General features: G+C 41.9%; 1 protein-coding gene across 3 annotated transcripts in view; it reads left to right on the forward strand.

Annotated features, from left to right (window-relative positions):
* Window positions 1-13502, forward strand: part of KCNAB1 (potassium voltage-gated channel subfamily A member regulatory beta subunit 1) — a 394665-nt gene that overhangs the window by 291230 nt on the left and 89933 nt on the right. For all 3 annotated transcript variants that reach the window (XM_037736473.1, XM_017522928.2, XM_017522930.2), the window contains exon 2: window positions 155-198. In XM_037736473.1, coding sequence (XP_037592401.1) covers window positions 155-198 — 44 coding nt within the window. The remainder of the gene's footprint in view (window positions 1-154; window positions 199-13502) is intronic.

Below are 13502 nucleotides of genomic sequence, written 5' to 3' on the forward strand. Positions count from 1 at the left end.
AGACTCGTCCCAAGACAATATGTCTGCATCTGTGGCTCTGTCTCTACCATGACTCATCAGGAATAATGCCAAAAGTGAGATACAATGTCCACTTAAGTATGTACAGATTCACCGGAGGAAATGATGACCAAGTGTTGCTTTGTTTTTATTATAGGAATCTTGGAAAATCAGGACTCAGAGTTTCTTGCTTGGGTCTTGGTAAGTAGTCAGGGTGTGGTGTGGGGGTGGGCTGGAAGGTGGGAGACTGGGAGGGCACCAGGGAGTGATTGTAGTGCAGGCCAGGACCTGGTATCAGATGAGGAGGAGGCTTCCTGGCCAGTATTCCCCACTTCTCCTTTGAGCCTTTCTCTTCCCATCATGACCGTCTTCCAAGGAGCCACTCTGTTCATGATTCCTTATAGGGGCCCATCGAGCATAAGGCAAGCTGATGCAAAAGCACACCTCAGAGGAAGGGACTCGTGTGCCACTCCCATTTAGCAAGCATGAAGGACTACACAGCACAGCATGCATTTCATATGTTCAGTTCACCACTCCCTCAATTCTCCTGATTTTTTTTCTGTTTATCCTTGTTTTCCCTTTGCCTAATTTCCTCACTTTTTGATATTATTATGCATTTTATATGCTTTTACAATCTGCCCTAAATATTTGGGGGGCAAGGTGAAATACACACAAACAAATGTACATTAATATGCATTAATAAATAAAATTGTTATTCCTCCCAGTCAATATTTAAAGAGGACTAAATAGAGATGGCAATTCTAATAGCATAATGATGAATCTGAAATCATGGAATCTGAGTGTGAGACTGGGGAGGCTTGAGTCCTCCAGACATCCCAGGAAAAGGCAGCCCTGGCATTCCGGCCATTCAACACAAATCAAAACTGTTCTGTGGCCTAAGTCTACACCAGGATGATAACTGAGGAAGTAGTGAGAAGTGGTCAGAGTGTGGCTATGCTTTCTAGGTAAAACCTGGAAGATTTTTCTGTTGGGTTCTATGTGGAAGATGACAGAAAAGAGAAAAGTTAAAGATTGACTTTAACGGTTTTTTTTTTGCCTGAGCAACAGAAAGGGTGAAGTATGAGTAAATGAGGTAGAAGAATGAGATAGAAATTTAGGGAGGAGGGAGATTAAGAGATTGATTTGGGACATACTAAATTTGAGATATTGATCAGGCCTGCAATAAAAATTATCAAGTATGCAAATAGACATACAAATCTAGACTTTAGGAAGGAGAGTTCGATATATTAACTTGGGAGTCATCAACATGTAGATGCTGCTTAAGCCGGAATCCTGGATGAGAGCTCTAAGGGTGTGCATATAGACAGTATGGAAAACAGAGGCACATGGTCTAAGACCTAGGAAATCCAACATTAAGAAATTGAGAAACTGAGGAGGAGCCAAAGAAAACTGAAAATAAAGCAACCAGGGAAGCAGGAGAAAAATCAGAAGAGAATGGAGTCCTGGAATCCAGGTGAGCCTTTTGAGGAGGAGGGAGTGATCAGTCCCATCAAGTGCTACTCATGCATCAAGCAAGATGAAGGCCAAGAATTGACCATCAGATTCAGCAACATGGAGGTCATTGATGTCTTTTACAAGGTGAGTTTTGGTGGAATGGTAGGGTTTAAAGCATAATTGGAATGGGCCCCTGGGAGAATGGAAAGAGACAAGCTGAAGGCTACTCTTTTGGATGATGATTGCTATAAAGAAAAGCAGAGAAATGGAGCAGCACTGAGCAAACAAGTGGGATCAGAGAGGTTGCTTTTGCTCATGGAAGAAATGACCACATATTTATACACTTAAGGAGAAATACTTTTGAGAAGAAAAAATGATGCAGAAGAAGGAGCGAGAATATCTGGAATGATCCCTTGAGGACATGAGATGCACACAAGGAAAGAGTACATGAAAGAAGGCAGACTACATGGGCTTTGAGGTGATTGATAGAGTGGTGAGGGGGAGGTATCTTGTTGAAGTTCTCTTCTATTGCTTTTATACTCTCAATGGAAATCAGAAGCAATGTCATCAGTTGGCAGTGAGGATAAGAAGGAGGTGTTAGAAGTTTGGAGGGAGGACATACAGGACAGCAGAAGAGTGAACTGACCAAGGCTGGGAAACATAGTGGCCAGACAGCCTTAAGGACCAACTTAATATCAGTGTGATTAAATTTGAAGTGAGACCTGTTCATAGTTATGTGTTTTTCTTCCAGCCATGTTCAGTTGTGCAAGTTCAGGTGGATTTTTTTTTAAGAAGATAATAAAGAGAGGGCAAAGATGCTGAGGGCTTGTGTAGGGTAGTTCTTTTAATGGTGGAGTTGGCATTTAAACTGAATAGAAAGGGAAATGAGGACTGGAGCCAGGAAAATGAGCCACAAGATAAAATTAGGGAGCTGAGAGACCATGAAAAATAGATAGGATCAATAAAGTATATAACCCATAGGGACCAAAGAATTGTTGAAGCAAAAACATTAGAGACACTGGTTGGAAGGATAGAAAGTGGTTGAAAAGGGAAACGCTTGAAATTGGGGTTATAGAGGGGTTCAGTGACATAGTCCATGGTGTGTTCATTGGGAAAGAGTGGTGGAGGTTGTACCAAAGACAAGATCAGTGGAGGAGAGAAGGTTGAGAAACTTGGAGATGAAGGTGCAGGGAAGATCATCTTTGGGGTCACTGAAATCACTAAAAATACAGCAAAACTTACGTTGGAGAGTGACAGTGAGAAATGAACTAAAATTTCCAAAGAATGAGAAGGAGTGACTAGGGTGGGTCAGAAACTACAACCTGGGGGCCCTGGTGATGTGTGAGATGCAGAGCTGGCATGTGTGAGAGGGTATTTCAAAGACACTGAAAGGCATCAATGACTGAGTTTTTCTGATTCTTCCTAATGATCTGACTTGGGAGGTGAAGGTGGTATTTGTTCACCATAAGCCTAAGGTAATTTGACATTTGCTTAATTTATGGCTCTGACATTGTTATTATTGACTCATATTTGAAAGACCCTGGAAATTCATTATCAGGGACATTCTGACCTTAGTTTTTTTAAATAATATCTTTACAGTAAATAATTATTCAGTATTCATTATTGAAAGGAACTACCTATTAATGTAAAGTAAGAAATATATGTAGTGAAGTGCTGCTGGATTAAGTTTGTCAGTATTTTATTGAGGATTTTTGCATTGCTGTTCATCAGATATATTGGCCCGAGATTTTCTTTTTTCATTGTGTCTCTGCCAGGTTTTGGTATCAGGATGATGCTAAACTCATAAAACGAGTTAGGGAGGAGTCCCTCTTTTTCTATTGTTTGGAATAGTTTCAGAAGGAATGATACCAGCTCCTCTTTGTACCTCTGGTAGAATTCGACTATGAATCTGGTCTGGTCCTGGGCTTTTTTTGGTTGGTGGGCTATTAATTACTGCCTCAATTTCGAAACTTGTTATTAGTCTATTCAGGGATTCGACTTCTCCCTGGTTTAGTTTTGGGAGGGTGTATGTGTCCAGGAATGTATCCATTTCTTCTAGATTTTCTAGTTTATTTGTGTAGAGGTGTTTATAGTTTTCTCTGATGGTAGTTTGTATTTCTGTGGGATCAGTGGTGATATCCCCTTTATTATTTTTTTATTGTGTCTATTTGATTCTTCTCTCTTTTATTCTTTATTAGTCTGGCTAGTGATCTATCTATTTTGTGGATCTTTTCAAAAAGCCATCTCCTGGATTCATTGATTTTTTGAAGGGTTTTTGTGTCTCTGTCTCCTTCAGTTCTGCTCTGATCTTAGTTATTTCTTGTCTTCTGCTAGCTTTTGAATTTGTTTGCTCTTGCTTCTCTAATTCTTTTGTGATGTTAGGGTGTCGATTTTAGATCTTTCCTGCTTTCTCCTTTGGGCATTTAGTGCTATAAATTTCCCTCTGAATGAAAAATCATTGACCAACTATTTACCCATTTGGATCTATGGTGGAAAATAATTTAGTCAGTAAGTACACAAAAAACTCAACTGAAAACCCTCAAGACAATAAGACATTCAGGTGTCTGTGTAATGCCAGTCTCCACAGGTCAGTCTCCAATTTTAGTTGATTTTTGTTTTAAACTGTAGACAGTGTATATGAGCTGCAGGCATTTTAGTGAACTTTGAAACAGGCTTGATTCAGGAGCAGCAAGTTCTGATTTGAGCTTCAAGTTTTTTCAAGAGCCTGAACACTTGTGATAAGACACTGCATGAAAAATAAGAGGAAACAAGGAAGTTCATGGGGCTGACTGGCTTCATTCAAAACAGGTAACAAAGCTTGACAGCTTGAATAAGCACTCTTTGAGAACTTTTCTGAGCTGTTTCTATAAGCCAGAGGAGACAAGAAATTCATAGAAAGAAATAAAACACCAGCCTTAGATCATTTGTCAGGCTCTGCAGACCCCAGCTGTCAAATCCAAATGGAACTGGATTTACTGCTGTAGGCTTGGGATGTCAGCTCAGTCACGACCTATGTTCAACTGAGGCTTTAGAAATTACGTAGTAAAACTGCCGGGAAATCAAAAGGCTGCAGATGTTTTTTCTTGAAGTACTCTAAAAGTCATAGTTAAAGGTAACAATTCTGACTTTCTTCTCTACCAGAGAAGGAACAGCTGGAAATTCCTTGCCCTGCCAATTTTCCTTTTGGTGAACTAAGAGCATGTGTAAACGGGAGTAGAAAGGTGAAGTAACTTGAGAGTGAACTGATGGTACATCTGAAGGAACATAGCTCTGCCAAGGAGAGAAATAGGAAAAAGTATTAATATTATGTGGACAATCCTACCTGTGGGTTGCTGTGGCTGGCCTGTTCTGTAAATATACTGCCCATTATTGTGAGGACCTGAAGTCAGAGTGACCAAACTCACAATCTGAACTGTCTTATGAGAGAAACATAGTGGAATTTACATTAATTCACTCATTCATTTATTTATTCTTAAGCAAATGTTTATGACACCAGGCATTGGTTACAGGAGATACGAGGACAAGAGCATGGACCCTGCCCTCAAGTTTCTCATAGTGCAGTGGGAGTTAGGCTTGCAAAAACAAACTGATAATATATCTGACAGATGCCATATTGGAGAGTATAGGACAAGTGAACCATGCAGAAAGTCTCAGATTTGGGATAGCTTGATAGGGGAACAGGGGTTGCCAGTTGGCTTAACACTTGAAGGGAGAAGTCAAGTGGATGGGGAGGGCAAGAGTTTTAAGACAGGAAGCAATGCAAGCAATGGCAACTCCAAAAGGAGGCTCCACCAAGGTGAGGTACTTAGGGAAATGAATCACATGTATAGAATATTATGAGTACAAGGTATTGGGGAACAAACAGCAAGAAATGAGCTTGGAAAGAAAGCCAGGCCTGATTATAGGAACCCTTGCTTGCCTTGCTAAGCCATTTAGCTTTTGTCCTCTCTATCTCTGGAATCCCTTCAAATCTGAAGGACCCAGGTCTCAACAAACACTTGGGGGTTAAGGAGGAGCAAAGGCTCCATCTCTTTCCACCCTCTTCTTTCCATCTGCCACAGTTTCCATCAAAGAAGCTCCATTTATTCTTCATACTGTTATCATTATTTTTAAAATAGGCTATGTTTTAGTGCAGTTTTAGGTTCACAACAAAACTGAGCAAAAAGTACAAGGAGTTCCCATACACCCCTATCCCCAAACATGCATAACCTCCCTCATTATCAGCATCCTTCACCAGAGTGGCACACTTGTTGCCAATGATGAACCTGCAGTGCCACAACATTATCACCGAAGGTCCATAGTTTAGGATGGACAAGTTTAGGATGGACAAATTTAGGTTTTGACAAATGCATAATGGACAAAATTAGGCTTAGGATGGACAAATTTAGGTTTTGACAAATGTATAATGACTTGTATATATCACTATAGTGATAGTATCACACAGAATAGTTTCACTGCTCTAAAAATCCTCTATGCCCTGCCTATTCATCCCTCCCTCTCCTCTAACTCCTGGAAATTACTATCTTTTTCTGTCTGCATAGTTTTGCCTTTTCTAGAATGTCATATAATTTAATCATATAGTATGTAGCCTATACAAATTGGCTTATTTCAGTTAGTAATATGCATTTAAGTTTCTTTTATGTCTTTTCATAGTTTGATAATTCATTTCTTTTCAGTATTTTGGAAAATAAAAATTATCCTATGCCAAAAACAGTTACCAAAACCTTGCTCGAGCTTGTGAAAAGCCATTGAAAACCTTGGGTCAGGAATAGGACATGATCATAGTTATTAGAAGCAACATGAAGACTATAATGAGGAAACATGGTTGAGGATGGAGACCAGGAAATTAATTAGGAGTTGATGATAAGGCAGTGGTATGAAAGATGTAGAGGAAGGAAGTGATTAGGAGGAAGAATAAATAGAACTGGTGATCTCTGGATGCAGAATAGGAGGTCTTCCTGAGTGGAGGAGGATGCCCATACTCCTGGATAGGGCATCGGGGTGGATGAGCTGAAATCTCAGAGACAGGAGACACAGGAGGGAGTTGTGAGGGCAGACAGCACTGTTGGGGAATAGTGACCAAAGATCCTGTGACCTCCCAGCTTCAAACATCTAGAGAACAAGGGGAACTGTGTGGAGATCTCTAGGCTGGAAATATAGACCCAGGAACTTCTTACAGTGGTGAACCTATGATTGTCATTGAAACCACCTGGAAACAAAAATGACTGAGGTGTTTGTACAGGTTTAAAACATCTGCCTCTTGGAGTCTACCTGATTGTATGCTCCCTAAGAACAGGGACTGCCTATTTTTTCTACACTCCGATTGCACCTTTAGCAGATCACAGTATCTGGCTAATAGTAGGTATTCAAAAATATGTCTGAATGAATGAATGGATAGATGATCAAGAAATGGCTAAAGGTCCACTGAGTAGTTTCGAGGATCCAGCTGAAGTCAGAAATCATGAATTGCTGAGGTCCAGCCCAGTTCTTTGGCTTCCTCCAGTGGCGTATCAATGAAGAGGCAGTAGTATGGAGCAGGGAGTGGAGACAGAGAGAGGCCCAGCAACGGGGATTGTCCTAAAAGAGGGTTGGAGTCCAGGGAACCTACCACATACACAGGTGACATGGGATCTAGGCTGGGTTTAGGCCCAGAGCCGTTTTGTCAGGGCTCTTGCTTCTACAGTTGAAAACAGCCATCTGCCCACACTGAGTTGCTCTAGAAAGTCTCACATTAGGAGCAGTAGGCCAGTCCAATTCACCCCATGGGAGGTAACACACCACAGCGTCCAGTTCGTCTGTTGTCTGTGAGTGCTTGAAAGGGCTAACTTTATCTTGCAACATTCACTGTGGAATGGGCATGCTTCCTAGCAGGAAAGTCACCTGCAAGAAAAAAGCCACATCATGGTTAACTTGATGTGTCAACTTGACTGAGCCATGGAATGTCCAGATATTTAGTCAAACTTTATTCTGGGTACTCCTACCTATAGACTGAGTAAAGCTGATTGCCCTCCCTAATATGGGTAGCCCTTTTCTAATCAGTTGAAGACCTGAATCAGTTGAAGGCATTTTTACCTCCTGTGAATAAGAGGGAACTCTTGCCTGATGATTTCAAGCTGGGACTTTGATCTTTTCTTGCCTTCAGACTCAAACTGAAACAACAGCTTTTCTTGGATGTTGAAGCCTGCCAGCTTTCAGAGTAGAACTATACCGTCAGCTCCCTTGAGTCTATAACTTGCCGACTGCAGATCTTGGGATTTCTTGGCCTCCATGATCACATGAGCCAATTCCTTATAATACATCTCTCTCTGACTCGCTATACATACACACACATCCTGTTGGTTCTGTTTCTCTGGAGAACCCCGAAGAGTGATTTTGTTGATTTTTTTTCAAAACATCACACAAGTGTATGTGGCCAACTAAACAGAGTCAGGTATTTGTAAGTGATATAGGTAGGAAGATATGGAAAACCCAAATGAGGAGTAATGTGGTCGCTTGCTCATTTTTCAGCTAAGCACATGTTGAACCTAATGTAAAATACCATTATCCAAATGGAGCTTTCCTGGGCTGTTGGTGGGTCAAGAGGGCATTTTATGCAGCCCTGCCAATAGAGTTTGATCTGAATCTAAGTAGTGAAGAAGAGAAAGAACACCCCCATGCCTTTGGGGCCCTGTTTCACGCATCCTCAAGGCTTTAATTCCTAGGGACTGCAAACTCATTCTAAGGAAATGCTCTGTGTCCTTTTAGGCAGCTGCATCATGCTTTGTCCTTGAGGGAAAAAAGTCATGAAGTAAAATACTTTACACCTTGAGGAACTTATATGAGTCTCTCAAACAGGTGTTTCTTCCCAACTCTGGCTGCACACTGGAATTACCTGTTTAATTAAAAATTCAGATAACCTATCTCCACATAGACCTTTTGAATAAGGAGCTCCATGTGCATGTGTTTTTAAAATGCTGCCGTGATGTTTCTGAGGCATTATCAGGGTTGGAATACATTGTCCTATCCAGGTGGAAGATAGAAAAATGTGTGAACTGATGTCTAGTGTGCCCAGTACCAGCAGCCATGATTCTTATCTATGTGGTAGCTTCTGCCCCCAGATCTAGGCCTGGGAGCTGGCCTGAGGCATTTCCAACTGGACTGGAAAGGCTCCAAAGAGGAGAATCTGCGCTCCCTAGGGCTGGCCTCAGGGCAGGTAGGTTGAGCTGGATTTTCTGCCATTCAATTCCTGCCATCTGGGGGCCAGTCTTGCCTTATGCCCCTTCCTAACCAAGAGAACTTTCTAGAGAAAAGCAGTAAATCTTAAGAATAAACTGTGTGGGCTTCTTTTTAATGCATTCATATGTGGAGAATGTAGTCCTGGCTCATCTCCCTCTTAGTGATGCTCTCACTGCACTAAATATTTTGACACTAGGAGAACACGACATTAAATATTTAACATGAATGGTATTATTTTTATGACACCCTTCGTGATTCCCATTCTTGCTGCTTAGGCCGATATAAACTAGCCAGCTTACCTATTATAACAACATAAGAGCAGCAATAATAAATATTTATGAAGTGCCTCCTAGGACACTTGAGAGGTGGTTTTAAAATGCAAGTTTTCCCTTAAAGAGTTTACTAATTTTTCTGCGTAACACAGAGTGAACTATCTTAACTCCAAAATACCCATAGAATTTAAATGGTGTATGAATATTAAACATACAAGAGTGTTTTAGGCATGTTACTCTTTCTGGAAAGTCTAACTTGAATAAATATTGTGATGCATACACATTAAAAATGAGCAGGCATTTGTATTTTCCAAAGTTGTCTAAAAATATTTTTTTCCTAATTTTCTACTTTTATGGATAAAATTCTTCCTAAGAATTGCTGACAAGTGATTGCCCTCTGAATCACCAGGAACTGCTGGCCACATGGCTTTACCTCTACTCACAGGAGTCTATTAGGAGTGAAGACATAGCTTAGGTAAGAATGTGGCAATCTGATATTTCATACGCTATCAGAGTTGAGGCTTAGGGAAGAACCCAAGGAGAGAAAATAGAAGAGTCTTTACACAAAGGGGTCTATTCAACAATCTGGGCGTGCAAACAAACCATGTGCACACATGCATATACACCTCATCCCTCTCTGTGCAGCCGCAAAGGGATAAGTAGCCCTCATTTGCCAACTCGTGATTCAAAAATAAAATGAATGGCTTCAAAACCATTAGTATCAGGGGATCAAAGGTCCTCTTCAGTCCCAGATGTGGGCAATTTGCTGAAATTAATCATTTACGAAGACAATCTCACTAAAGATCACCACAGTCATAAGAGGGAGAATTAGTCCCTGCAGTCACCAGCTCCTTTATGAGAAAACAGAGTCAGGAAGAGGTGATATATCTTGTTCAAGGCCAGTGGTAGAGACAGTAGGCTCCCCCATTTCCTACCCCTCCCTGCTCCACTAGCAGCCTTGTTCCTTATGGCCCATCCGCTTCCAGCCTCCAAGCACACACAACCACTGCTGTCACCCACATCTCTTCATGTCCTGAACTTCTGCTTCCTCCTTGAAATGAGAATGGCTGCACCAAATGGGTAGGGCCCCTTGCGTCTCTCACATTCAGGCAACAGTCAGGTGACATCATGATGAGGTTCAGCATGACTCTGGGTTGGCAGTTGGGCAAAAATATCTTTACTTTTGAACTAGAAAATGTTAGAACCTAAATGACTCCTGGCATCCATCTCCAGAGTTAGGGTAGACAATGACCTATCAAAGCTCCACAGGCAGAATGGGGGCCGGAATCTATGTCTTTTGGCCCACGATCAGGTGTGCTTTCCCCATGGGAAATTTCAAAGTAAAGATGCAATTGAGTGCAGGCATTTTGGTTTTTGTGTGGTTACTATCAATGAAGCACCTAATGCCTGCCTTCCCCTCCTTTGTGCACAGCCCTAAAGGCCTCATGAAGTCCCCATAGCTCCTGTACTCTAAGCAGCAGCCTAAGGCACAACTTGTGTATATACAAGTCTATTCATACTGTTTACCTCGGGTTTGCCTTGTGCATTCTACATTTATATAAAGATTATTTTTCTAAACTCTATGCAGCATAAAAACACAAGTGAAAGTTTTATAATTTCAATCAATAATGCAATTAAGCTTCTCTAACAATGAGGCAAAAAAGGGAGAAACCATTTAGGTGCTGTCCGCCAGTGGGGAGGGTTGTGCCTCTGGTATGCCCAGGTGAGGAGAGCACAGGGCTGCAGGCAGCCACCTCTGAAAGTGCAGCGTATGTGCCTGAATGCCCCTTCATGAGCCAAAACACTGAGGATGACTATGCAGACATTCATAGGAATGCCTTAAGGGCCTCAGCTGGATGAAGAAGGAATAAAGTCTCAGTTCTTTGAGTATGAATGAATCAGAAACCTTCCACAGTAAGCGAACAGAAAACCCAGCTCAAAGCAAGCCAAAACATCAGCTCTAGCAAAAACACAAATTTCTACGCTCACATGGAAGGATATTTAGGTTCACCTGGACAGTGGACCCAAATGGGTTTATCCAGAGATTAAACTATGAATTCTGTGAGCTCCAGGTTGGTTCTGTTCTCAAGCTGCCCTGGAATTGGCAAGAGGGCTACAGCGGCTTCAAGCCTCACATCACATTGACTCTGGTTGGTTTGTGTATCCTTCCCTGAGCCAATCACCAAAGACTTCAGTCTCTCAAGACCCACCCAGATGCTGGGGATGGGTACTTTATATACACCCAAACTGCATTCTGGGAGTAGGAAAAGCATTCATTCTCAAAAGAAAGTTAAATAACTCTTACCTAAAGAGGGGAAATAGTGACTGATGTAGTAAGCAGATGACCACCATGAAGAGTTAAGAAGAAAACACATTCCTGGATCTGGGATGCCTTCCCCCACTTATTTTAGCTTATCTGAGCCCTTTCTATGTCATTGGTAGCCATAGTTGAAAAGTGAAGTTCTCCCAGCATTTTCTAGGGCATGAGGTATGCTCAGAGTTTTGTGAATCAACTCAATTTGCCTAATTGACAAAATTTTCCATTGCAGAGTAAATATACAGCTTTGCTTTTTAAATATAATCTCTCCTTTCTTTGTTTTTAATAATCTCAAAGCATTAGTGAGACCTAAGGCTCACTTACAAATAAAAGCTTTGTCCTAACCCTTGGATGATGAAAATATGCAAAGAAGGACCTTCATGAGAGAGAAGCAGAAAATACTCTTAATACTCATTTCACATATCTGACAACAAATTAAAATTAGAGGAGAATGAGGCTGCCAATACATAATTATAGGAAATGGGTGATAAGGTAATGAGCAGTGGCTAAATTGGAGCTGACAGTCTAACCATGGGAATTTCTTTAGCTGAAGAAAAGGAAAAAGGACCTGACTTGGTTCTGTGGCTGGAATTAGCTTCATTTTTCTTCATAGTCTCTTACTTTGCCTCCTTTCCCATATCTCCACCTTATACTAGACAATAGCCTTTCCTTTGACCATTGCTGAGCTGTTTCTTTTGGTGGCAATGATTGTAACTGCTATCTGAAGAATAGAGGACACAGGACTGGTCTTGAGACATGTTGCTAGAGGTGACCTTCTGTCTGACTTTGTTACCTGCTCCCTCCATCCTCGGGGTAAGAGGGAGGAGCACAGCAGCCCCCCGCCACAACCTTTTCAGTGCCTCCCAGGGAGGACTGGTTGGCTGTCCTGGCCCTGCTGATGGATTTGTTGCCTCAGATGTCACCTGTGTCTCAGTTTGTGAACTCTTAGACACTGCCACTGACTCAGTCATCCATATAAAGCATGGCCAGGCATTCTTTCTGTCAATCATTCATGTGTTCATATATTTCACAAAGATGCAGTAGACGCAGTGCTGGGGACAAGGGAGAAAAGACACACAGGTGCCTGCCCTCACACATACTATCTAGCAGGTGGAGGAGACCTGGTTCTCAGGATGGATCAGATCCTTGGGCTATGTGCCCCCAAAGGACACCGTGCATTTTTTACTTGTGTTTGCTGGTGATTACTTTTTTAGCCTAACTTATTTCCTGCTAGATTATCAGTTCAGAACACATGCCTAGGACAGAGAAGAAGGTTCTCAATATCCACTCATTTAAGGAAGGACAAATGAATGAATGAATGCAGCACCACACAGTCAGTACTCTGAAGGACATATGAAATGTCATGGAAACACGTGCAAAGGCTGCCTAAGCTAGGATTGAGGGAAGTCATGGAAGGCTTCCTGGAGGAAGAGTAGTAAAGGATAGGGTAGGAAGGGGCCAGGTCAAGAAGAACACAAGGAAAAGAACAGTTAAACACGAATGTGATAGAGATAGAGAGTCAGAGAGATAGAGGTACAAGACATAGAAATGGCCCAGATGAGGAAGTGACCACCTCTTTTGGGGGAGTAGGGGAAAGTGCTGCTGGAAGCCACCTGATGTTGAAGGATGAATAGAAACCTGTCAGCTTGATAAGGGAAAGAAAGCCATGGGCATATCTTGTTAAAGTTTGTACTCACCTCTCACTCAGGTTTTGGCTTGATTGTTACTTTCCTGAACATTCAAGTCTGGGCTAGAGGCTTTATACAGGTTCCCATCACAGTCTCTCTTCCCAGTATTTTGCCCTGCGGTTGTGATTATTTCTGTATTTGCCTGCCTTACCACTGGATTGAGAGTTCTAGAAAAAGGAGACCATTGCTATCATTTGCCATTTTGACACCACCATCTGGCATGGTTCTGGGGGAACACTGGGGCTTAATAAATATTTTCTAAGTGAATTAATACATACATTTCAGGAAGAGGAGAAGCATGGAAGCCTCAACTAGCATGGCCTGGAGAGGGAAACATATGGGAGAGAAAAGAGGACCTCAGAAACATTACAAAAAGCACTGAAGCCGGCCGGGCGCGGTGGCTCAAGCCTGTAATCCCAGCACTTTGGGAGGCCGAGGCGGGTGGATCACGAGGTCAAGAGATCCAGACCATCCTGGTCAACATGGTGAAACCCCGTCTCTACTAAAAATACAGAAAAAAATTAGCTGGGCATGGTGGCGCCTGCCTGTAATCCCAGC

The sequence above is a fragment of the Cebus imitator genome, unplaced genomic scaffold, assembly GCF_001604975.1.
Source record: "Cebus imitator isolate Cc_AM_T3 unplaced genomic scaffold, Cebus_imitator-1.0 Scaffold25, whole genome shotgun sequence".
Lineage (NCBI taxonomy): Eukaryota > Metazoa > Chordata > Mammalia > Primates > Cebidae > Cebus > Cebus imitator.